This window comes from Xenopus tropicalis, chromosome 1 (genome assembly GCF_000004195.4).
Source record: "Xenopus tropicalis strain Nigerian chromosome 1, UCB_Xtro_10.0, whole genome shotgun sequence".
Lineage (NCBI taxonomy): Eukaryota > Metazoa > Chordata > Amphibia > Anura > Pipidae > Xenopus > Xenopus tropicalis.
The window spans coordinates 93853064-93880577 of NC_030677.2; the positions used below are offsets into that span (position 1 = coordinate 93853064).

The 27514-nt window shown below is 39.3% G+C and overlaps 1 protein-coding gene across 1 annotated transcript; it reads left to right on the forward strand.

Moving 5' to 3' along the window:
- The first annotated feature begins 396 nt into the window (after positions 1-396).
- Positions 397-27514, forward strand: sh3gl1 (SH3-domain GRB2-like 1). The gene is made up of 9 exons (NM_203795.2): positions 397-478; positions 8592-8660; positions 11545-11617; positions 15654-15797; positions 15901-16034; positions 16213-16371; positions 25715-25940; positions 26029-26082; positions 26355-27514. The coding sequence occupies exons 1-9, from the start codon at positions 434-436 to the stop codon at positions 26549-26551; spliced, it is 1101 nt and encodes a 366-aa protein (NP_989126.1). The 5' UTR covers positions 397-433; the 3' UTR covers positions 26552-27514.

Genomic DNA, 27514 nt, shown 5'->3' on the forward strand with positions numbered 1-27514 from the left:
CAGTAGACATACTATTGAATTCAAAACACAGCAAAATAACTTACTAAAAGTAATCATTCACTGTATTTTTTTATTCACAGTGACATTACTTTTTATTAAAATAGAAAAATACCACTTGTTATTTACATAAAATATAATACCCAACATATTTGTTTTAATTAAATAATAAGACGTGCAACATTAAAAATAACATATTTATCTTGATTAAATAATATATGCCCCTGGAATCAAATATAATGATTTATTGTTCGCAAACTGTGCTCATAGTTAAACGCAACACTTCAAGATTGTGCCTCTGCTATCCTCCCCCGTTTCCTGCCTTATACCGGAAGTAAGCGGTTGCCATGTAATATCCTGAGAGAGGAGCCTGGGGAGAGGCTCTACAGTTTTGTCCGCGATTCCTGTAGTCCTGCAATCTTAGTGTACCGCAACAATGTCTGTAGCCGGGCTTAAAAAGCAGTTTTATAAAGCAAGTCAGGTGAGCGCTACATGTATTTTGAAGGCAGATGATGTTAACTGCGAAGTCTTACTTTTGAAGTATTCAAACTGTGTCCCCGGAGACACCAGCTCTGTGCATTCTTTTTTGTTGGGTGAGGGCTTGGGGAGGCGGGATGTACATCTGTATCATGTAAAGTTCGCACTCTAGAGTCGCTTTCGCTTTACACGAATATCGGCATACGTTTGTCTAAATTTGCTTACACAACTTTCGGGACCTGTGAGAATGGAATGTGCATTGTGTGGGAAGAGGCGGAGAAGCTGCTCTAGTGCCGCTGTGTATGCACGTAAACATTGTGTAAAGAAGTCATAGAAGCAATTAAGTCAAAAGATAAGCATACTAACGTTTTAGAAACATATAATGTGGGGTGTTCTTGTTGAAAATTTGTAAATCTATTTGTTGTGTATTCCCTACTGTGCGCTCTACACTCGTGATTTCTGTTAAAGGAACAGTAACATCAAAAATTAAAGTGTTTTAAAGTAATTAAAATATAATGTGCTGTTGCTCTGCAAAAAACTGGTGTTTTTGCTACAGAAAAGCTACTATATAAATAAGCTGCTGTGTAGCCATGGGGGGCAGCCATTCAAGCTGGAAAAAAGGAGAAAAGGCACAGGTTACATAGCAGATAACTAGTAGATAAGCCCAATATAATGAGGGTTTATCTGTTATCTGCTAAGTAACCTGTGCCTTTTCTCCTTTGAATGGTTGCCCCCATGGCTACACAGCAGGTTACTTATATAAGCTATAGTAGTCTTTCTGAGGCAAACACACCAGTTGTAGAAATGCAATGTAACAGTACATTATATTGTCATTCATTTTATACACTTTCATTTTTTGGTGTTACTGTTCCTTTAATTTACAGACTTGGCCAAGAGCTGACTATAAAAAAAGCCAGTAGTGTCCATTTAGTCTTTTCTGGATGTGGGGACATTTTCTTTAATTAGGAGAAAATAGTATTAGAATTTCTTTTTTAATTTTGGTGATAGCATAGGATTGCTGTGCTGCTTTTCATGTTAAGCAACCCAGTGCCCATTAAGGCAGAGCCTACCTTGCAGCTAAAACTACATTTGTGTGTACACTCTTCAGTTTCTTGGACCAAATCTGGTTAATGCCTTTGTATGGCCCTGCCCTCAGGCCAAAGGTTGAATTCCAGTGGAGGCTTGTGCAATCCTGTCATTTTTTAATTATGATAAAAATGTAATTGTTAGCTTCAGAAGCTTTAATATAGTTAATTGGGGATGCCATTTAAGTTCCAATAGGGCTTGAAGGTCTATACACACACACACACACACGCACGTGTGTGTCACATAAACTGTGCCTTATACCATGGGTTTAATGCCTTTATGTAAAGGCAGGTCATATGCCATTTATTTATTTATACCTCTAAAGGATGAATGCATACATTACTTATATAACATGACTGCAATAAATAATTGCAGGTATTGCATAAATAAGTATAATCCTTAATGGAGAAGTCAATATAAACGACTGCATGAGAAATATATACTGTTCTGTCCCTAAGCAGCAGTGTGTCTCGATATCCAAATTTGAGCTAAACAGAAATCTTACATTGACATAGGGGCTGATTCATCAAAGTACGAGTTCAAATCCCGAAATGGGTAAAATTCTGATTAGATACAATAATTTCTGATGAACTGAAATATCACGAAAATGCTTACAAAAAAATCATATTAGTCTTGATAATATCGTATTGGCGATTCAAAAGTCACGAAATTTTCGTATCCGAACAATCATAAACGGCGGGAAAACCTTTCTGACTTTGATCCTTCAGTGCATGTTTTTGGAAGCCTCCCATAGGTCTCAATGGCACTCTGCAGCTCCAACCTGGGCAAAGGAAAGGCACAATACCGAAGCTTTAATGAATCTGAAACTTTCATACTCAGCGCAACAAATACGATTTTGTCGCACAAATTGTCGCACTTTCTGTCACAAAATACAAAAAAGCCATGCAAATTAACAAAAAAAGTCGCAAAAAATATGCACAGTATGAAAACTTAGAAAAAATACTTTAGGGGGTTTGGGGTGTGATTAGCCAAAGACTTTCAGGGAGAGTAAGTGAGCCAAATGGTGGCTAACTACTGCTATGAAAGGCTTCGCTTTGTTCCACTGGGTCACAGATATGTAAATAAAAAATGTATTATTCATTATAAGTTGCATTAATATGAATACTATGGGGCCTATTTATTAAAGTACGACAGGTACGAAATAAAAAAAAATTGTATTTGATTGTACTGTGCTTATTTTCTGCGACTTTGTCGTATAGTTGCGCAAATTTTTCGTACTTTGTGACAAAACTTACGCAACAAAATCGTATTGTCGGCCCGAGTACGAAAGTTTTGGATTCATTCAAGCTTCGGTATTGTGACTTTCTTTGGGCCAGGTTGGAGCTGCAGAGTGCCATTGAAGTCCAATGGGAGGCTTCCAAAAACAAGCACAGAAGGATCAAAGTCAGAAAGGGTTTTCCCGCAGTTTATGATCGTTCGGATACGAAAATTTTGTGACTTTTGGATCACCAATATGATATTATCGTGACTAATATTATTTTTTCGTAAGCATTTTCGTGATATTTGCGATCATCAGAAATTATCGTATTTTATCCTAATTTTTCCCAATTCGGGATTCAAACTCGTACTTTAATGAATAGACCCCTAAGTGTGGAAGCTTTAATCCCCATTAAAATTGATTCAAGTATTTTCACTTTTAGTGTTAGTGGCCCTGTAATTTAAAGTCTTAATGCCCCTTTTTTTTTTTCTTAGGGCAGTCACACACACACATCCGTTGTCGCGGATGACTAATCTCCCCGCAATGCCATCCCACCGGCTAGAATACAAATCACCGGTGGGATGGCATACACAACGCCGCGATTTGCTGAAGTCGCCTTGAGAGGAAACTTCGGGAGACTTCGGCAAATCGCGGCGCGACTAATCTCCCTGTGTACCCCTGCCCTTAAATATTATTCTTGTGGTAGGTTATGTAAAAATTATCAGTGTTTTATGCAAGTGCTATCTAGTAATATTAAGAGAGATACAGATGTGAAATATTGCACAGCTAGCCAAAACTGAAGGTACCATATTTTCCGGCGAAAAATCTGGGTTAAAGTCGGGGGTTGTCTTATACGCCGGGTACTTGCTTGCAGGGCCCCCCCAGCGTCCTCCACCACCCCTCCCGCTCGCCTGATTCATCCGGCTTTAAAGGGATCGGCTATATCCACCACCCCTCCCGCTTGCCTGCTGCTTCCTCCGGCTGCTTAGGTTGCGCCCTGTGCATACGCGTCACGTCAGCGCGCACGGGGCGCAACCTAAGCAGCCGGAGGAAGCAGCAGGCGAGCGGGAGGGGTGGTGGATGAAGCCATTACGTTTAAAGCCGGATGAAGCAGCCGGAGGAAACAGCCGGACGCAGCAGGGGTGGTGGAGGACACTTGGGGGAGCTGAAGTATGTGGGGGAGGATGTTGGGGGGAGCTAAAGTATGTGGGGGAGGATGTTGGGGGGAGCTAAAGTATGTGGGGGAGGATGTTGGGGGGAGCTAAAGTATGTGGGGGAGGATGTTGGGGGGGAGCTAAAGTATGTGGGGGAGGATGTTGGGGGGAGCTAAAGTATGTGGGGGAGGATGTTGGGGGGGAGCTAAAGTATGTGGGGGAGGATGTTGGGGGGAGCTAAAGTATGTGGGGGAGGATGTTGGGGGGAGCTGGAGCATATTGGGGAGGACGCTAGGGGGAGCTGGATGATGTTGGGGAGGACGCTAGGGGTAGCTGGATGATGTTGGGGAGGACGAGCTTTAGGACGCTGCGGGGGGGAGATTGAGGATATTTTAACTGCAAAAGTTGGGGGTCGTCTTATACGCCGGAAAATACGGTATTTGATTTTCATGTCCTATTCTGGGAATGTCAATGACCAATCTTCTTAGAGTTGATGAAACATACTAAAAGGGACCTGCAACCCAGTCATTAAAATAATACGCTAGATGTTTTTATCACAAAATAAAATTTGCCATGACATCAGGTATTTATTAAAAGATGATTGCAGGTTTTGGCTGATTAACTTTGCATTGGTGTAAATTCCAGAATAAAATTCTTCAGTGAATCTTTGCCAATTTATTAAAAGCACTAGAATGATTTTCAGCAAGAGAAATTTCTCCAAGTTCAGGCCAGAGAACTGCCATTATAAAGACCAGGCAGCCATTTTTGCATCTCAATATCTACTTCATTCACCCCTGCCAATTTCTTTCTTTCTCACTTCATTAGTTCATGATGAAAATTCTCTAGAGAATTTTTCTACTACAGTTTTGTGGAGGAAAATACACAGCTGAACAAAGAATTTACGCCAGGAAATGATTTTGTTTAAATATGAGATGTGTTGTGAAAATATGTCTGGGAATTGAGATGAACTGCAGTGTATTTTAGGGTTGCCACCTGGTCGGTATTTTACTAGCCAAAGCCGGGGCTGGTATTACAAAGTTACCAACAATACTTGTGGGTAAACTTGTAATAACTTGTCAATTCGCTCTGGCCCACCTCCAATCTGCCCCATTTTTGCTCTGGCACTCAGAAATCGTATGTTGTTAAGTTCTTGCCAAACTGACTTCACCCCCTTTGGCATCACAACTCTGCTCAGTGACCTCACCACCCCTCCCATTTACGTCACTGCCCACCCCCTTTTGAATCCCACCCCCCATGCCCTGCTGGTATAGATTTTGTTAAAAGGTAGTAAAGCTAGAAAAGAAGAAAACATACTACACACCAGTAAATATCAAAGTTCCCTTCTCACTTTAATGTAAGTTGCCGGTGGGAAAATATATGTGTTCCGTATGCTGTTAAGTTATTCATGAAAAGCTAGTTAAATGGAGTCTGATGGCAGTTTTCTTTTACAGGTATGGGATCGGTTATCCAGAAACCTGTTATCTGAATTAGGGGATGGTCATCCCCCATAGACTCCATAATAAAATAAATTAAAATTTGAAAACCTATTTCCTTTTCTCTATAATAAAAAATCTGTACATCGCACTTTAATATTTAAATGATTTTTTAGTAGACAAAGTATGGAGATTTGAATTACAGAAAGCCCCTATATCCAAAAAACAAGAGGTCCTGAGTGCTCTGGATAACAGGTACCATACCTGTAAATTGTTTTATGTAGTCAGTCACCCTATGCAATATTGTTTGCCTTTAAGAGGTGTGCCACACTTATGCCTGTGAATTGTAAATAGAACAAATAGGAACAATACTGGGCATGGTCCGTCTAGAAGAAAGGCAAACTTCAAACCTAGATAAAGCTCTCATTTTAGAGAACAATTAAAAAGTACACCAACGGAGAAAAACTGGCCCCTGCTTTGTTTTACCGACAGGCACGGATCTCCCCATTAGTGCTCTCTTTAGTGTTTCCATGCTAAAATCTGCTCTGTAGATGTGCTGATAATCTTATCCCATGCCTGCCAGGAAGGCAGCAGATCAGCTTTTCTGTACTGGTTAATATATGCCTGCAGAGAAACTGACCTGTGTGCCATTAGCCTTAGGGTAAAGTTTGCAGATGTCTGTTGGCTCTCCTAGAGATTTTAAAACATGGTCTAAAGGGTGTAGGATACAGACATATTCACTGTCCTTAGTATGGTTTAATTTATAGCTGAACGTCTGCTACAGTTGTGGTTTCATGTTCAGTAGAACCCTGATTTTACACGTTTGCCATTTTTTGTAGCCCCCTACAGACAAGCTGCTTTTTTCCCCCATGTTTTGTATTTTCTGAAATCAGCAGTTTTTTTGCGGCCCCATCTGCTGTAACTTTAACATAAGTTACGAGGTGCATGACAGCATTTTAGTAGGGTTTAATCTGAAGTCAGGGAGCCACTGCTGTAAATTGACAAAATGCATACGGTAATTTACGTATTTTTGGAATAATCATTCTTTGTTTTAGTGTGGTTGTTTTAGTAAATCTTTGGAGTGCCAGCCTCATGCTACACGTATAACAAATGCCTTTGTAGAAAATACTGCCTTGGTTATGGGGTCTTTTTTAGGGCTCTGGCACACGGGGAGATTAGTCGCCCGCGACAAATCTCCCCAAACTACCATCCCACCGGCGAAAATGTAAGTCGCTGGTGGGATGGCAAACGCTGCGCAGGCGATTTCGGCAAATCGCCGAAGTAGCCTCAGGGAGATTAGTCGCCCGCGAAAAGGGAGAATTGTCACGTGGCGACTAATCTCCTTGTGTGTCACAGCCCTTAGGGTGAAGACACACAGAGCTACTAGTAGCAGCTACTTGCTACGGCTACTAAAATAGACAATGCTGATCATTTACTGATAATTGTCTCAGTGTGTATTAGCAGAGGCAATTCTTGGTATTGTCTATGGCAGGGTATTTTCTGGTGTTTAGTAGCTATGACAAGTAGCGTGTGTGTCTTCACCCTTAAGGGGTGACTGGCATTGCTTGCTACAGCTATGTTTTTTAACCAGGTCCTCCTTCATCAAGGATGTGTCTGACTAAATGCCATTTAGGATTTAAGTGGCTTGCATATTTTTGCATGCAAAATGCACAACTTAATTTATCATCACTGAATCTCATCTTCCACCCAGTGTACCAGTTTGTCCAGATTGTATAACTACATTTAAATCAGTCAGCATTTCTTGACAATAACTTGAAACTTTTCCATTTTTTTGAGCCAGATCTATATAAAACTTAAAGGGGTAGTTCAACTTTAAAGGGCATGTAAAGTCATCCCATTGGGTTAAGGGAATAAAATACCTAAAAACAAGCAACTTCCAATATACATGCTGTATTTTATTCTTACCGTTGTGAAAATAAACGACCTGGTGTCCTCAGCTCTAGCAGGGAGCCTCAGCCAGCCCTTTCTCGGCTATAAAAGAAAAATACACATGCATCAAACAAGCATACTTGCCTCTGATTGGATCCTGCTACAAACAGAGGACTGTGCAGTAGGAAAGGATTAGGTTACAGCAGAAATGAAGCAAGGGGCTGATGTAAGGTGATATCGGGCTAATTAGATCGCCCTAGGGCCTGTTTGGGGTGCCCATACATTGCAGATAAGCTGCCGAATTGGTCTGAAGGACACAAATCGGCAGCTGAAATCTGTCTGTGTATGGCCACCTTTTGGCTAATGCCCCACTGAGAGATTAGTCAACCGCGACTAATCTCTCCAAATTGCGCCCGTGGAAAGGCATACACATCGCTTCGTTTTTCCGAAGTTGCTCAAAGTTTCCTTGTGCATGAAGCTTTGCACGGCTTCATAATAAAGCGACGCGTATTGTTGCTGTTTGAAAGGCATTTCAGAGAGATTAGTTGCCCACAGTAGCAGAGATTTATCACAGGCGTGGGGCATTTGCCTCAGGCTATCTGTGGCAGCAGATGAAACCAGATAAATTAATTTAAAAACAGTAAGAAAAATTAAGCTTGTATATTAGAAAGGTGCTTGTTTTTAGAGATTCTTTCAGAGTCCCGTAACTTAATAGGATGACTTTACATCCCCTTTAAACTATTAGTTAATTGTCCTGCTCTTTTAGTAAACATATTCACCTTTTTATGATGTATTAATAAAGGTTTAAAAAGTTTTATATTAATTTCAGCCTTCCACTTCTGGTGCACCACGCAAAGAACTGTTCTTACATATGGAAAAGTAAATGATGCTAGAGGGCTGCTGGTTATTAATTAGTTTTGATGCGTAATGTATTAGTTTCTAAAAAGAATACTGGAAGCTACTCGTGTCATCTTTGGAGGCACTGGTCTTTACTGGTAGCTATGGTCTGGCACAGGACCCTTAACATATCTAGACCAGTTCTTTGTAGACCTTTAGTTTTTCTTTAAGGCATCTTGTTGGCTACTGGTGCAGTTCACCTGTAGAAAAATGTATAGGTTCACACATTTCAAGTAGGCCCCTTACAAATAAATGCCAAAAATTATGAGGGATAAATGGTTTTCTTTTCCTACATTACCCACATCTTCACCTTTAACACTAAATTTTATATTATTAATTTTATTGTTATTTACTACTGTATTATATATGTTAACATTTTTTTCACATATGGAAAATAGAAAAAAACTGTGAGAGCTGACATATCTTTGTCTTCCACAGCTTGTGAGTGAAAAAGTTGGAGGAGCTGAAGGGACCAAATTGGATGACGAGTTTAAAGAAATGGAAAAGGTACAGACAGCTGACTTGAATATCAAGGGATATGACTTAATGGGCGCTCTGTCTTATGCAACCAATGTAGACGAGTAAAGCAAAAAAGGTAGACACACTGCAGCAGTGATTCAAACTACAGAACATTTATTGAGGCGCAGAAAACAGATTTTTTTGGGCACCAATGTAGATGACTCCTAGAAAGTGTGTGAAAGCTTGCTTATAGGTGCAACTTCTTGTACTTCCCTCATGCTGGTTTTTGAACCTTGTACATAAGGCAAAGACACAAAGGAGCAGAGCACAACACAGCTGCTCTGCACCAGGCACAAGCTTATATGTAGTGTGCACTGATGGGTTCAACTTTGGCACACAACAGTGGCATTGCTAAATAAGCCATGTGCATTACTAAACATAACACCCACCCTATGCTCCTGCAAACCCTAAACCCCATTCTGTTTCTTTTTGTATAGACCTAGAAGGGTTTATTAATAATGTATGGTACAATGCAAAGTGCATCATTGTGTTGTCATCAGTTTGTCAAGCAATATTCACGAAGGTACTCGTGCCAAAATACACTTCCCTGTACCTTCACCTTGCGCCTGCCTGTTGTGTCAACTTGTAGAATAAAGTGCAGAGTGCAAGGCTTACAGGTACAATGTAACCCCGCAGTTAACAGTTGCCCTGAGTTGGCATTACTTCCAGGTTTTTCCTCGCATGTTGTGTCCACATATGCAACTGAATTGCACCTATTAAGTCACACTCTAAATCCCATAGTTAAGGTAGGTAAAATATATATCGATTCTTCAGGAGAACCTGAGCTTTCCAAATCTGTAGTGAATTTCCACTGAAACAAAATGTAGAGCTCTAAATACCAAAAAAAAATATAGGGGTTTATACCAGAAAAATTTATTATATGGACAAAAATTCAGAAAGTCTCATGTCTCTCGAACATGCCAGTACCAAATATGTATGGTTTTATGGAAATTTCTGACTACTGTAGATTTGGCAAAGCACCAAACCGCAAAACTAAGCTAAATGTAGCCATTTTTATGTAATTTCTGAAAATTGTCTCAAAGCTTGCATTTCGCCCCATTTAATACCCCCACATTTTCTAATGTATTAACATAAAATATTCTAAAAATTAACGCCAGGGGTCTACTGAACAGTTTGATGCCTGTTAGGCACCCAAATGAAAATAGTGCATATGAATTTTCACGTCTGATGCTGTGGATGCTGCAATATCAGCACCCGGTGTGTGTATTATGTACCATAAGACCCCCTAACAATATGGAGATTCTAGAAAACCATGTATTTTCAGAAAGTACACATTCTGCGGGAAAAAATGGGTTAATACATCTTTACAAACTGCCAAACTACCAAGCTATGGTAAACATAGCAGGTTTTATCTAGTATAAATAAATCTAAAGCAACTGGACTTGTTAAGTAATAATTGAAGATGTTTCGCCACTCATCCAAGCAATAATGAAGCAAGGCAACATACCTGAGTAATTATATACACCTGTGAGGCCAGTTGTCCCAAACATTATGGTGCCCTGAAATGAATTGGACTATGTAAAAAGTGTTGTAATTTCTATATGGTGGAACTGAAATGTATGCAAATAACTTAAAATTTAAGTCTGAACATTAAATATGTCTGAATTGTTTGATTTTAATTTTACACTTAGGATCAGAGGGGTAAACCAAATAAAAATGTCTTTGTCACAAACTTTTTGGAGGGCGCTGTATTAAGTGCTGTAATTAAGGAAGTTTAAATATGATCATTTTGAATTTGATGCCAGCAACGTTGATGTTTAAGAAACGTTGGTACAGGGTCAACAAAAGACTGTGCAATTATAAGAAAAGCATGCCAGCGAAAGTGGGTCTCTCATAAGTAAAGATGGGGAAAGGTACTTCTGTAAATCAATGTTTGAACACAGTTCATTGCAGCAACCACAAATGCAAGTTAAAGAAAAAGGAAAGGTAAAAACTAAGTAAGCTTTATCAAGGTCTATGTAAATACACCCATAAGCACTCACAGAAAAGCTGCACTAAGTCCTATTTCAAAAGAAACTCAGGATTTCTTGTCTCCTTTTTTGTAAACATGTTCTTCAGGTATCTGACTTCCTCTTGCCCCTCTCCTGCTCCCCCCTCCCATAAGAATTCATAAAACTCACTCCCCCCCCACCCTTAGGAATGTGTGATCTGACCTTTACAGCAGGAAGCTATGAAGACCAAGCTAAAATGGCAGCTGCAATCTTAAGCAAACAGAGAAAGCTTCTAGGGCTGATTACTCGGTATGGTAATGCTTTCTGCAGAATAAATATAGTGTTTTCCAGGTGGCACTAATGTGGCAAATCTATTGGCAGTAGAATGCCAAAATTACTTTCCTTCTCCTTTAAACCGCTACCATGCAACAAAGAAACCATACATAATGTGATCCAGGAACTCTGCTGCCTTCTCTGGAATTCATTATTTATTATGTAGGGTTTTTTCTACTATATGCATTAGAAAATCACATATCCCAGATTCTTTGTAACTGTGCCTGCTTCCCAGCTTCTTGCTGGCCTTAGAATTGATGAACTCAATAGTAAACAACCCCTTTAATTACTGCTATTGCCTCTAGCTAATATTAACAGGAATCCTGCATTCCCTTTCATTGTAACAGTTTATGAATTATTGGTGGACCACAATCTTCTCATGAAAAGATGCACCTGTGCATTCATAACTGCAAAATCCACTGTTATTTACAAATGCTCAATTATTTGTGTTTCTTGCTGCCTTTGTACTATGTTTGGGTTGCCAGAAACAGTTAATTTCATTTTAAGCCTCCCCTTTCATTATTATTGCCTTTTATTTACTGATTTATTGATTTGCATAGAAATCCCAATGCTTTTGTTTTTTGCAGAAAGTTGATGTGACCACTAAAGCTGTTACTGATGTTCTTGCAAAGACTATTGAGTATCTGCAGCCAAATCCTGGTAATTGCTTTTATCTTAATTAATTACATAACATCACAAATTTATTATAATATGTTTTTGTTAGAAATAAAAATCCCACCTTTTAATGTCCTATATCCTATTATCAGTGGTACTGGTACTGGGGTACCACAGACTGTATGTTTCCCTGTTTTCTGAATGGCAACTTGCGGTACCTCTTGAAGAGAAATAAACCAGAGCACAATAGTTATAGTAATATTAAAGATTTCCATCTATCTTGTGTGATGCCTTTCTCTGCTTCTCACCAGCCCGGGGTACAAAGTAAGCGGTTAAAGTCACTTGGGGGTGCCTAACATTTTGGCACCCCCAAGTGATTTTGCCTTTCGTTTTCCTTTAAACGTTAATTAAACCCAATAGGATTGTTTTGCCTCCAGTAAGAATTAATTATATCTTCGTTAGGATCAAGTACAAGGTACTGTTTCATTACTAAAGGGAAAAAGGAAATCATTTTTAAAAATTAGAATTATTTACTTATAATGGAGTCTATAAGACATGGCCTTCCCGTAATTCGGAACTTTCTGGATAATGGGTTTCTGAATAATGGATCCCATCCCATAACAATAATAATACAGGAATGGGAATAAAACATGAATGGGATTCCATATCCAAAAGCTTCAAATTATGGGAAGGCTGTCTACAATAAACTCCATTTTTTTAAAGTTAGATATATTTGGTTAAAATGATTTCCTTTATCTCTGTAAAAATAAAATAGTAGTTTGTATTTGATTGTAAGTGTACTGCATAAATCCACATTGGTAGCTAAACAATAACGGGAAAAATCCCTTATTCAGAAAAACACTGGTCCCTCACATTCTGGATAATAGCTGCCAAACTTTACAACCAGATTCCAAAGGAGAAGGAAAGGCTAAGTCACTTAGGGGTGCCAAAATGTTAGGCACCCCCATGTGACTTAAATCGCTTACCTTGTACCCCGGGCTGGTGCCCCTGTTAGGAGAAAACCGCACCAGCCTGGGGTACCTGTAGCGAACGCTTCCTTCTTCCGTGTTTCTTCTGCTGGCGAAATCCCTGGGCCGGCGCATGTGCATTAGAGTGAACAGCCGACTTTGTTGTTAAAGCTCTGCAAAGCGCGCCAATGCGGAAGAAGGAAGTGCTCGCAGCTACCCCGGGCTGGTGCGGTTCCCTCTTAACAAGGGCACCAGCCCGGGGTACAAGGTAAGCGATTTAAGTCTTTTGGGGGTGCCTAACATTTTGGCACCCCCAAGTGATTTAGGCTTTCCTTCTCCTTTAAATCATTCACCACCTTATTTTGAAATCTAGGTAAGTGTGGTCCTACACAGGATCAACATAACCATCTACAGTTTTCACACAGTCGTCAACACAAACATTTTTTTTATCCCAGGGTTTTAGCAAGTTTTTTCTTTAGCTAGGAACATCTCTGTGTTGGGTACCCTATGTAGGGGACACTGTTATGTTACTAAGCCGGGCTCTAGACAGTCACAGTGTTGTCCCGTGTTCCAAAAAACACAGTGTTTGCTGAGTTTCAATATAACCTACAGTTCCTGTATCTCATCCTTATGATCTTGTACATGGTAAAACAGTGCTTTATCTCTTTGTACCTTGTGTGGTAAGTATCTTGTACATGTAGATGCAATGATGCAAAGGTTTTGTAAAATGGCAATCAGAAAGGCAAAAATAGAAACTAAGAAACTGATTACATTCCAAGCAGATTAATCCCAAAGTATATCAGTATTTCATGGTATATCAGTTGTTAAAGAAACAGTAACACTAAAAATTAATCATTTCCGAATCCATTCTATAACCCTCTAACAATAAATCAATCCTGCAAAATATTTCCTATTTCAAGTGCTTTATGTAAAATACAATTAAAAAAGGTTCTCTTCTAGTTCTCAAAAAAGGGGATAGGGCGACTTCAACTGTGCCAGACCCTTTAAACATTAGACAGCTTCATGAAAATGTTGGATGCTCTTAGTACAAAGTTGCTCCAAGGAATAGTCTGATAGCCTTGTGAGTCAGGATGGCATTTTTCCCCCTTCTGAGACAATGAGACAAATTGGAGAGTGTTTTTGTCTTTCTCTGAATCATCTAGCAGTTAGGCAGGTTTGAAAAAAAAGTTTGAACTTGACTGATAAAAACTATTGATCACAAAAACCCACCAAATGAGTAAAATATATGGCTCTAAAAACACTCAACTTCCTTATATTCAGAAAGAGTACTACTTCCTGTAAGGGGCAAGTATTATTGTTTTATTCTTGATGACATTTTCTTTTCAGCCATTCTTATCGCACGCCCTTTACTTAAAAAAAAATAAATGAAATCTTTCAGGAAGACTCCTCTCTGCACTCTTTTTAATAGTGTTTTTAACTTTTATGATTTATGCCTCCCTGCTTGCTTTCTCTGCACAATTGATCTACTTCAGCACTGTGGGCTGAAAGGTTAATCTTTGAAGCAGTCCTAATACAGATCTTTACATTAGTGCTGGAAAGGCAAGCAGGCATGCATGCAAGGCCCACGCATAAATAATTAAGTAAGGGGGAATGAATTAAGAACAATTTAACAAAAAGGTGGGTCAGTGAAGGAGGGGAGTTATGTAGTGGGCTTGAAGGGCACCTATCGCCCCCATATTGCTTCATTAGTTTTTCTTAAACATAATAGCCCCCCACCAGTGCTAGGCTACCTGCATCAGGAAGGAGCTTCTGGTGCAGGCAGTCATGTTATGGCACACGCAAGTTTATTATACACGTATGTGACATATGAGGGTGAGTCGCATCCACTGAAACAGATGAATAAATTGTAAAAAGTAAATAGCGTTAATCTGAATAATAAATGAATTAATTGGGGCGCCCTAAGTGGTGGGATAAAGGCATAGTTAAAGTTATTTGTACCAAATACAGCATGGAGACCCGGGTGTGTATACCCCGAGTCTATCTCCCAATGGATCTAAACCAGAACCCCAACACAGTCAATTCGGCTCTCATCATATAAAGATAGAAAAACCAAAAAGCTCACCGCTGTCCAGAAGTGGCCCGGGTGCTTAAAGCCCCGAACCCGTAGCTGGGGAAGGCAGAATCATATATAGGCAAGGAAGCTTCAAACGCACCGGACACAAAAGGTTCGCTAAAAATCGATCTTTATTACTCCATTTAAAATCAGTATATCTGATGCGTTTCGTGTGTTTGTGCACTTAATCATAGGCAGGTCCCATCCACCACGCCAATATTAAGCGCATGCACGTAAGTGAGTGGGTAGATTTGTGCATTATGTGCATGCACGCCAAACAACATGGCAACCCGCACTGGGAACTACCTCCCAGTGTGGGACCTAGCACCGATGGGAGCTTTTTATGATAATCTATTGATTTCCCCCAACAGGAGTGTGGGCTGTGAATTCTGACCCTGTATAAGCTGACAACACCATCTAACTATGCTGCCAGATTCTTCCTGTAAATCAAGCATTTAAGTTCTGCCCTACAAGCCTTGATTGACAAGCCCCAAGGGACCATAACAGCTTAAACTGAGGAAAATGGTCCAAAGCCATGCTGTCCAATGTCTGTGGTACTGAGGGCTGGAATTTTTCTGGGATATGTGGTGGAGGGCTGCTAATGGAAGCCACTCCCTTTTTTTTTTTAAACCGCACCCACTTAAAAACACACCCTATTACAAGAACTTTTAAGACCATACCCACATTAATGTTGGTAGCACAGCAAAAACCCAAATGTTTGGCGCTTACTGGAGGTATATCCCCTGTCATTTATATGTGAGCACAGCAAACCCCAGCACATATGACACACTTTAGGGATCCCTAACAACAATTTATAGGCACCCATCTTTGGGCCCCGACCCATAACTTAAGAATCAATGGTATACTTGCTCTTTTATGTCAGGGGGAATCTTTTTGTTTTAATTTTTTTTAATTTTTTTTTTACACCTAATGATTTCACATGTAGCTATCTTCTGCAATAAATAAATCAAAATTTGGGCTTGAGTACCACCTTTTTAAAAAAAGTTATATTATTTATTCTGTTGTGCTTCCACTTCAGCTTCAAGGGCTAAGCTGTCAATGCTGAATACTATGTCTAAGATACGTGGGCAGGTGAAGAATCCAGGATATCCGCAGCCAGAAGGTGTTTTAGGAGAGACTATGATCAAATTTGGCAAAGATCTTGGGGATGAATCAAATTTTGGTAAGTGCAGTTATTAATGCCCTAACTAGCATAATGCTTTTCTAAGTTGTGTTAAGTGTAGATTTCAGAGTGGCTGTAGACACTAATATGCTTTGTCAAATAGGTGATGCTTTGCTGGATGCTGGGGAGTCAATGAAAAGGTTGGCAGAAGTAAAGGATTCTCTGGATATTGAAGTGAAACAAAACTTTTTGGATCCGCTACAGAATCTTTGTGACAAAGATTTGAAGGAGATACAGGTGAGGCTTTGGACTAGTCACCTCCTGTGCTGGTATGCCAAGAACTGGTAAAGCAGTAACTTCAGTAATAAACTGCTATAAAGGTGCTTGGCTTAAGTTGTCAGTGTATGGTACAGATGTGCTTTTTAACATGTCTTTGTTTTGATAACTTCTTACATTAGAATTATGTGTATTGCAGCATCATCTAAAAAAACTGGAAGGCCGGAGGTTAGATTATGACTACAAGAAGAAGCGACAAGGAAAGATACCAGATGAAGAGCTGAGACAGGCCATGGAAAAGTTCATTGAATCAAAAGAAGTGGCTGAGACGAGCATGATTAATTTGCTTGATACAGATGTAAGTAGGAGTTAACTTTTTCATGGTGCTACATTACTGTAAATTATAATTTCAAACCACTTTGTTCATCCAGCCCCAAACTCAATTAGTCCACCTGGTCTTAAATAACAACTATATGCCACCCAGCTGCTGTCCTGGGCCAATGGCACTTGTAATTGTGCAATTAGCCCTATAATACACCCGCAAGTGATCCAGGACAGGGAAACCGTTAACGCATTGGCAGTTCCAGACCAGCAGTAGACAATGGTGGGCATTTATAATCTCTTGGCAGTAACTCATGGCAACAAATTAGATGTTTGCTTTCATTGTTCTACCTTTGGCTGGTTGAAAAAGGCAAATCACTGTGATTGCTATAGGTTACTGCCCAGGTGCAAATTTGCAAATGAGCCCCTGTGAGATATTAAGTATTAAGGGACATAAAAAGGCCAAAATAATGGTAGCACCTCAGGTCATAGAGGAGAATGTATAATCAATAGGTGGTACAAAAAAATTCTCTCTCCTTGACCTTTAAAGGGGTTAGAGAGATGCCTTTAATTTGCGATGAAAGACAATGCCCCCAACACATGTATATTAACTAACAAGGCAGAAGACACTAAAATGATTTGTGTTTCATCAGTCCTAAAACTAGATGATAACCCAGTTTAGCAGATAAATCAAAAACATAATGCTTGTTCATTTATTTGTGTGTGGCAAAAGTATATGAACCTAATTTTATTTGAAGGGGAAATTATGTTCAGAAGTTTCAACCAATGGTATGATAAATGGGTGTTCGTGTTTAGAGGCTCTGGGTTTTCACTCTTCTAGTCTGATGTTAAGAATACAGGTTTTTGAAAGTGTTTTGACTTGAATAAAGAAAATTTCTGATGACATACAAAAAAGTTACAGCTTGAGCATAAATAAACCCGACTATGTGGGGGAATCCAAAAAATGGAGAAAAGTGGTGCTTAAACTGGTTTAAAAAAAGTTTTCCATATCCGCAAACAGAAATCCGCCTACATTCCAACTCAACCACTACTTTTCAGGTGGATACAATTCAACTTGACTATGTGATGGGAATCCAAAAAATGGAGTAAAAGTGGTGGTTAAACTGGTGTAAAGGACTTTCTCCATATTCACAAACAGAAATCCGCCTATATTCCAACTCGACTGCCACTTTTCAGGTTCTGGCGAAAGAATGACAGTTTACAGACGTATTTCTGAATATGTTGTTAAAATGACATAAACATGGTGAAAAAAAAAACATTTTAACACTTTCCCTGCCAACGACGTATGGCATAAGTGATTGCAGAAATATGCGTTTTCTGCCAACCACGTATGTCATACGTTGTTTGGCAGATCTAGGTTTCTCTCTGCAGAAGCGGCATGTGCCTGAGCTCTGAGTTCTGAGAGATTAGTTCTGAGTGATGACAGCCCCCTGGGCAACGAGCCAGGGGGGATTTCATGTGGGTCCTGCGATGCGATCATCGCAGGACCCATCTCTAAGCAGCAGATGCGATTGCATCTGCTGCTTCTCCTTCAGCTCTCCCTGCTTCCCCCCCCTCCCTCTGGCGACGCCCACTCACTTCCTGCTGTGCAAGCTCTGCACAGAGGACCCTACAGGATCACAAAAGACATCTACAAGCAATCTGATCGGCCATCTACACACTTACACACTGTCACACAACTTTTAGATGTGTATAAACATGTATCCACAAACACATACACACTTTTTTTTTAATTTATTTATTTTACCCCTATTTTGACAGCCTGACTATTGGATCAGATATTCTGACCACTAATTACACTGTTATGTGACTTATTTTGCTGTTTCACTAATTTGCACAATTTTTGTGGTTTTATTGCATTTTTATCCCTGTATTAGTATTCCTGATCTGTTTTTTAGCTTCGTTTTGCCATGTGGTACTTTGGTGTAGAAAAATAACTTTACCTATTTTAAATTCATCAGAATGTGTATTTTTCAAAAATATATGGTTTTCTGGGAGTCTCTGTATAGTTAGGGGATGTTACAGCACATAATACGCTGACAGGGGGCTCTGTGTGCAAAAGCTGTGTTGGCAGGTGAGAAATCCTTATGCGCTATTTTCATTTTGGGGTCAGTACACACCACAGACTTTGGTATATCTATGCATATTGGGCATCAAACTGTTCAGTTGACCTGGTGTTCCTATTTGGGGTGATTTGCCTTTGTACGCAAGAAATTGTGTGAGAAAAAAGCGGCAAATTGCAAAATTTTAGGCGATTTTCTGAAATGTCATAAAAACCACTAACTTTAGGAAAGCTTTACCGATTGGTACTTTGGTGTAGAAAGGACTCTTTACCCATGTTGGATTTGGCAGAATGTGTACTTTCCAAATATATATGGTTTTCTGGGTTTTTCTGTATAGTTGGGGGTGTTACAGCACATAATACACAGTCATTGGACTTATTTTGACAGTTGAGAAAATTCATATGCACTATTTTCATTTGGGTGCCTCTGTACACCACATATCTTTGCATATTGGGCATCAAACTGTTCATTAGACCTCTGGCATTCATATTTAGTGTGATGTGTCATTCTATGTAAGAAATGTTGTAAGATAAATGTGGCAAATTGCAACATTTTTAGTCGTTTTTCAGAAGAGTCATGACGAATGGGTTCACATTGGGGCCCCTACATGCCACATACTTAGGTAAACCTATACATATTGGGCATCAAACTGTTCAGTGGACCCCTGGCGTTCATATTTAGGGTGTTTTATCTGGTTACTTTATGACCTGTAGGAGATAAGGTACTATAGACTGGAAGCTTTGAAGCAATTTTTTAAAAAAAATCACAAATTTTGATAAAAACCAATACATTTAGGAAAGCATTGCAACTTGGTAGTTTGGAGTAGACAGACAGTTCTATCTATTCTGGATTCCCCAGAATCTGGGATAAACCTTCTGTTAGTGGAAGTTTTGGCCTTGAAATCTAAAGTATGCAGCTTTCTGGAGCAGTGTTTTGGAAATTTGGTAGTGTACTGCTGGGAGTTTTTGACCTATACAAGTGAGAATTCTCCATAAAACTATTGTTTGGTATTGGCACGATCAGAAGACATAGTACTTTCAAAATCAGTTGAAAATTAAATTATGATTTAACTGAAACGTGGTGGGATGAAACATGCGACTGGGCTGTGAATTTAAATGGTTACACCCTTTTTAGGAGGGAAAGAGGGTGGAGAGTTTTGTCTTTATGTAAAGCCAGATTTAAAGCCATGTGCTAAAGAAATTACCAGGGACTGTGTGGAATCCCTTTGGGTAGAGATTTCAGGAGGGCTGAAGGTTACAAGAAAATTATCATTAGTGTATGCTATATAAACCACCGTATCTAGTAGAATTAAGTCTAAAACAACTGGACTTTTCTGAGTTTTTCTTTTCACAACTCATCCAAGTGGCTTCTTCAGTTCAAATGACTGGTAGGGAATTCCCCGGTATTTAAAACTCTTGATGGTAGTAGAGTCACAGACATCCAATCACAATGGTTACATTGAACTTGTTCAGTTAGGTGTTAGCTGAAACTGACAGGTGTAAGAAGGTATGATCCAATCACAATGGTACCAAGATTCTCATTGATGAAGGTGTTAATCCTTCAAAGTAATGTGGTCTATGCGGTCCAGTGTAGTGAAGGGTGCTCAGACTTATACATTGGGGAGACAAAACAACCTCTCTGTAAGAGAATGGCCCAACATAGGCGGGCAAACTCCTCAGGACAAGACTCAGCGGCCTATCTACGCCTCAAAGAAAAAGGTCACTCTTTTGAGGACAGTAACGTGCATATTTTGGACCGAGAGGACAGATGGTTTGAAAGAGGTGTGAAAGAGGCCATTTATGCCAGCCTGGAAAAACCATCCCTGAACAGAGGAGGGGGCCTGAGACACCGCTTGTCACCAACATACAATGGCGCGTTGACATCCTTACCCCGGCAGTTTCACAACAGTTCACACTTCCAGTCATGTACTTTGAAGGATTAACACCTTCATCAATGAGAATCTTGGTACCATTGTGATTGGATCATACCTTCTTACACCTGTCAGTTTCAGCTAACACCTAACTGAACAAGTTCAATGTAACCATTGTGATTGGATGTCTGTGACTCTACTACCATCAAGAGTTTTAAATACCGGGGAATTCCCTACCAGTCATTTGAACTGAAGAAGCCACTCGGATGAGTGGTGAAACGTTTTCAAGAAAAACTCAGAAAAGTCCAGTTGTTTTAGACTTAATTCTACCAGATACTGTATATCATGACCTGGATGAATGAGAATCTTCATAGACATATATAAACCACCCGTTTAAGTGAGGAGGATGAAGCTCAGCTATTAGTGCAAATGGAAGAGGCTTCACAACTAGTTCAAGTTATTATGGGGGACTTTAATTATCCGGACATTGACTGGAGTAATGGGGTGGCTATGTCAGAAAAAACTAGTAAGTTTGTAAATATGCTAAATGAAAACTTTTTATTTCAGGCATTTCCAGAACATACTAGGCATGATTCTCTTTTGGACCTGGGGATGTCTAATAATACTGAACACATCTCTAACATTTGTGTGGGTGAGCATTTGGGAAACAGTGATGAACATGGTCTCCTTTGAGCTAATGTTGCAGAGACATGTCTTCAACACACTGCTTAGCAAGTATACAGGTCCGTATATTCCACTTGTAAGCAAGGAGAGGCATCACAAAGCAAACCTTTATGGTTGAATAAAAGTGATGCATGGGTCACTCAGGAGGAAATTCAAAAGAGACCGGTAAAGGTAAACAAGGTCCAAAACTGGATGGTATTCATCCCAGGGTATAAAATGAGCTTAGCGCTGTAATTGCCAAACCTCTTCAGTTAATTTTTCAAGATTCATTGAGGTCTGGTATGGTGCAGAGAGACTGGTGAATTTTTAACATCAGTGGTAGGAAAGCTTATGGAAGGGGTAATAAGGGATAGGATTCTTGAATACATTGCAAATCACAATACTATATGTTTGTGCCAGCATGTTTTTATGTGTAAAAGATCTTGCCAGACTTATTTAGTTGCCTTTTATGAGCAGGTGAGCAGGAACCTTGATGCTGGAATGGCAGTGGATGTCATCTACTTTGTTAAAGCGTTTGATACAGTACCTCACAGAAAGTTAATGACAAAATTGAGGAATATTGACCTAGAACAGCGGTGCCCAACTGGCAGCCTGCGACCCCCTCTGTGTGGCCCCCCCATTTGTCTGGCTGCTTTGATGGTTTACCTTTGTGTAAGCTTTAATTAGTATCAATACTGGGATTAACTGGCCCCCTGCATGGTTCTCACCTCAGATTCAGGCTGTAATCCCCCTGTATTGTTTAAACATGTAATCCCCTGTGTTGTTCACACCTTTTAGTTTCTGCATTGTTCACCCCCTGCAGTGTTCACACCTCAGGCTGTAATTACCCCCATTGTTCCCCTGTTCACACCTCAGACATTGTATGTAGTGCCTGGACTAAGCTGCCTGTGTATATGGCACACACAGACAGCATAGGGTAGGCAAGTATGTCGCATAGGCAGTATAGGGCAGGGAGGGTATGGAACACACTGGCAGCATAGGGTAGGCATAGTATGGCACACACAGGCAGCATAGGGCAGGCAGAGTATGGCACACACAGGCAGCATAAGGCAGGCAGAGTATGGCACACACAGGCAGCATAAGGCAGGCAGAGTATGGCACACACAGACAGCATAAGGGAGGCAGAGTGCTGCCTGTGTATGCCATACTCTACCTGCCCTATGCTATCTGTGAGAGGTGAACCTGGCAGGGGTTCGTTCTGGGAGTTTGTTAGTAGTTGGAAACAGCCATTAAATGGTCCCTAATGTGTGTAATTATGTTGCTGGGGGTTGCTATGCTATCCACAGGGGAGGAGGAGGCATGTGGATTTAAGGGTGTGTTTTAATATGACATAATATAATTCTTTCATATATGAATAACTGTTGATATCCCCGCAGTGAGGACCAAGCATTTGGGTTTTTGCTGCACTGCCACCATTGTGATAAAATGGGTGTGGTTTGAAGAGGGTGTGGTTCAAAAAAGGGTAGTGGCCAAAACTGGCTTCCATTAGCGGCCCTCCACCATGTATGCTAGAGAAATTCCGGCCCTCGGCACCGCAGAAGTTGGACAGCACTGGCCTAGAACATAATATTTGTATTTGGATAGAGATCTGGGTGAAGGATAGAAGGAACATTTTTTAATTGGGCCAGTGTTGTTAGTAGAGTACCACAGGGGTCAGTCCTTTGCTTTTAACTTGTTTATTAATTAGGTGGGCATACAAAGCACTGTTTCTATTTTTGCTGACGATACTAAATTGTGTAAAGCTATACATTTAATGCAGAATGCTGCCACTTTGCAGAGCAATTTGACCGTATTGGAAAACTCTGCAGCAAAATGGAAAATGAAGTTCAATGTTAACATGTTCCATGTAGGATGCTGCAGCTTTACAGAGTGATTTGACAAAAGTGGAAAACTGGGCAGCAAACTGGAAAATGAGGTTCAGTGTGGACAAGTGCAATGTTATGCACTTTGGTAGAAATAATATAAATGTGAGCTATCTACTAAATGGTAGTTTGTTGGGGGTATCCTATATGGAGAAGGATCTGGGAGTTTTTGTAGATAATAAGTTGTCTAATCCCTGGCAATGTCATTCAGTGGCTACTAAAGAAAATAAAGTGCTGTCTTGTATAAAAAAGGGCTCAAGGGATGAGAACATAATTTTGCCTCTTATAGGCATACTCAAGGTGAGGCCTTACCAGTTTTGGGCTCCAGTCCTTAAGAAGGATATTAATGAGCTGGAGAGAGTGCAGAGACGTTGAACTAAACTGGTAAAGGGGACAAAAGATTCTAACTATGAGGTTAGACTGTCACGGTTGGGGGTTGTTTTCTCTGGAAAAAATGCGATTGTGAGGGGACATGATTACTCTGTACAAGTAGATTAGAGGGGCAGATAGGGGATTTTTATTCCCATAGAAACAGTCAGAGCACCAGATGCCACCCCTTTAGATTAGAGGGACAGAACTTTCATTTGAAGTAGCGTAAGTGGGAGTGAGGGCAGTGAGGTTGAGGGAATGCCCTTCCTAGTGATGTTGTAATGGCAGATTCTGTTAATGTTTTTAAGAGGGGCCTGAATGAGTTCTTCAACAAGCATAGTATTTAAGGCTTTTGTGATACTTAAATCTACAGTTAGTATTGATGTTGGTATATATGGTTTATGAATATGAGTGTATAGTTATATCAGTATAGGTTTGTGTGGGTTTTACTACATTTTTAACCCTATGTAACTTTCAGGGGACAAGTTTCTGTCTAAAAAATGGGTGCAAAAAGCCTCATTAACAAATAAACAAATACATGAAATAAAAAGTAAAATTTATACAATTTTCTATATAAAACGTTTTAACACTTATTTGCAGTATTTTGCTTCTTGTAGCTCTATAGCTAATAGTTAATTTTTAGTTTTAGATCCAGTAGACAGCCCCCTCCCCAACAGTTCACTGACACCTGTCCCAACCCATATGTTGCCCCATAGCATATCCAGAAGTACAGAGCTGCTAAGCAGTGTTGGCCACCATCTTTAGCTGTGTTACTTCTGTTCCCAACATCCATCTAGCTGATCTGCAAACGGATGCACAATTTAGGCCAAACTGTGAAATAGGGCAACAGCACATGTTTGTAGTTGAAATCAGCTGTAGGAACTGAAGACACTTGGCCAGAGGTTGAGGTGTAGTGCTACAATGGGCCACAGGTCAGTTGGTGCAAGTGTAACTGATGTTGAAGGGGGGGGATGAAGCATCTGTGCATTGGCACTAAAACAAGTAACTTTCCAGGAGGTTTTAGTTCCCCTTTAACAGGAGACAACACCAACTGGATATAACTTGTGTGATGCTGCATTTAATAACTCAGAGATGAGAAATTAACTACAATTTTAGTTAAAGTATATGTTCTCCAAACTGACATTTAAATAGACAGGGACTCTGTACTGTGAAAGACAGGATTAGGAAAAGCTAAAGTTAAATTCACAAAAAAAATGTGTTACGTGTAATTTAAAATGTGTGAAAGACAAAATCTAAAAAGTGTCTGTTTAAAGACAAATTCACAGAAGTGAAATTTATGGAGGTTTGTACATAAGATGAGAAAATCTATCTCCACTTTTATTTTCTCAATATTACCACTTTTGTGAATTCCCCTCTTTGTGTATATATAGTAAATGTACCCTCTATTTTATAATATATAGTGAATAATGTACCCCCTTTAGTCAGCCTCATGCTTTTACATAGTCATGGAACTCCTTGGTGACTTATAATTTGGTCATATTTTACAACAGGGGGTGCATTATTCTTTATAATACACCAAGTTGATTATGATTATAACTGATGACATCACTAAGTATCTAATAAGGCTATAATTTACAGGATATTTATGGCTTTTTGTATTAAATATATGTATGTGGGTAGACAGAGATAAATGTGTGTATTTATTTCTATATAATAAAAAAAAAAGCATCTATCATCTTTTCTCTCTCTAACTCTCTCTCTCATCTTTCTTTCTGTAAAAGACATTTATAATGAGCGTATCTGTATTATAAGCAGAGTAACTTTTCTGCCATGAAATATACAAACACTTAGCCACATGCTTTTATACATTCAGCAGTCTTTTCCTCATGTGCAAAGTTTCTACAGATTAAACATACATGATGATAGTAATGTGTTGTGATCCATGAGGCTTTTCATCCTCTGCATAAAACAGCCTAAACACACTTTTTAACCCTACTGAAGGTTAGTATGCCAGTTGCATTTGACAATCTTACTGCTTTTAACTGGCATCATTTATTAATCCTGCAGTATTAAATATCTTGAGACATGACATCTGTTTTAATGTTAAAAATGCTGCAACATGGTGCATGCTATAGTTTAAAACCATATAAACAATAATTGACTTTTATAATGGATGTGTCTGTATCATAAGCAGAGTGCTTCTGTTGAAAGTTTGCTGCTTCTTCATTTCACAAAAGTACTGTAAGATTCACAAAGGCATTTTAGGGGCATGTTTACTAAGGTTGGTGTTAAATGTCACTGGTGATTGTTGCCCATAGCAACCAATCGGCAATCAGATTGGAACAGTGACTTACAAGTCACCTAAAAAAGACCTATAAGCAAAGATCTGATTGGTTGCTCCAGGCAGCATAACCGGTAAAATGTATTTCCATTCTTAGTAAACATGCCCCTAAGTCTTTAAATTTCATATTTATTTTTTTCTGTGAATGTCTCAGACAATTAAAATGCATATGTTTTTTTTCCCCTTCTTTTCTTTTATCCTATTCAAAGGTTGAACAAGTTAGCCAACTGACAGCCTTGGTGGAAGCACAGCTAGACTATCACAGGCAAGCTGTGCAAATACTGGATGAACTTTCAGAAAAGCTGAAGGATCGTGTTAGAGAGTCTTCTTCAAGAACAAAACGAGAGTTCAAGCCTAAGCCACGAGAAAGCTATGAATATGCTGAAAGTGAACAGTCCAATGGTGGCTTTAGCAACCCCTCCAGCAAAGCACCAGGTAATATTACTTATTCAAGGGTGCTTTGTTTTAGTAATTTTTCTTGTGATGTACTGAAGTGTAACAATAACTTATTGTTTTGCTTCAGCTTCATCATCTTTCCGCAGTGAAAAGCCTGCAAGGACTAATAACCGCAGTTCAGGTGAGTACCGCCTATCCCTTTTATTTACATAGTTACATAGGGTTGAAACAAGACCAGAGTCCATCAAGTTCAACCCTTCCAAGTAAACCCAGCACACACAAACCTTTACTTACCTATCTATACACCCACATTCATAAACTATATTACCAACATATGCTGGTTGCCCTTCTTGCAAACACCTACCTTTTTACTTACCCTAAATGTTCAAGAAATCCAGGTTTCTTAATCACTACAAAAACTGTTGTTAATGTTCTTGTCTCTTTGTCTTGTAGCTCCCTTGGACCAGCCATGTTGTAAAGCTCTTTATGACTTTGACCCTGAAAATGATGGAGAACTAGGTTTCCGTGAGAGTGATATTATTACACTTACCAATCAGATTGATGAGAACTGGTATGAAGGAATGATAAATGGCCAGTCTGGTTTTTTTCCTGTCAACTACGTTGAGATTCTGGTTCCATTGCCTCAATGAGTTTCACTTGGATTTGCTTAATAAACTACATTAACACTAAGGACCAAAATTATGAGGAACTATAAGCACCTGGCTTCCTGTTTTTGACGATCTCTCTGGAAGAGCAAGTCTTTTTAATCAGTTTTATAAGTCAGAGGCCTGTTACTTCTGGACGCCGGCCATAGAATACATTTTGTCCGTCCATCCATTGCCCCATTTGATGCTTAAGATCTTGCATAAAGGCTATTCTAGTAATTCACTACGTCAGTTACTATAGTGAACACTAAGTGCCCCCCACATACAGTTTACAATATATTTTAGTCTAACCAGAATGTGATTTTCTTTAAACCTTTTGTGGTTTGGATAAATTCTAAAATACTTATGTATGACTTCTGAAAAGAACCCAAACCATAATGCACAACTGCTAATGGATTGCATTCTGTTGAATGGGTTAGGCCTTTTTCATTGTCTTTTTACAAAATACTTTTTTTCTTGAATACTTTGGCTGCAAGATTGTGGTAGCAACTAAGGTGTTAACCTTTTGCTCCTGCTTATTATCTATGTGTATCTATGTGTATGTATATGTATATTATATATAATCTTTATATTCTATGTGACATCATGTATCTTGGTACAGTTATCTATTTTAGCCTAGGGATTAACATTGTGAATATACAGAGACCATTGGATCTGCTAGGTTTACTTCTGTATCTCTTTAATGGACCAATAATACCAAACAAAATGAAAATTAATCATTTAAATATACATACCATTTTCTTTACTGAACATGTAACAGTATTTCTCCTTAAGTGAAAGTCATGGCTGTAGGTATTTTTACATACTGCGTAAATCCGTTCAGCATATTGTATTCAGTGGAATGATTAATGCATAACAATCAGCAAAAGTACACACACACACACAAACTACTGATCAGTAACAGCATGTGATAGATGTCTAGTTATTAAAAATTGTTGTATTATTATA

Excerpts from the sequence above, each read along its gene's own strand:
- sh3gl1 (NM_203795.2), top strand. The coding sequence starts at position 434 with ATGTCTGTAGCCGGGCTTAAAAAGCAGTTTTATAAAGCAAGTCAG. Across the intron at positions 479-8,591 it reads AGTTTTATAAAGCAAGTCAG|CTTGTGAGTGAAAAAGTTGG; the intron begins GTGAGCGCTACA and ends TGTCTTCCACAG. Across the intron at positions 25,941-26,028 it reads CCCCTCCAGCAAAGCACCAG|CTTCATCATCTTTCCGCAGT; the intron begins GTAATATTACTT and ends GTTTTGCTTCAG.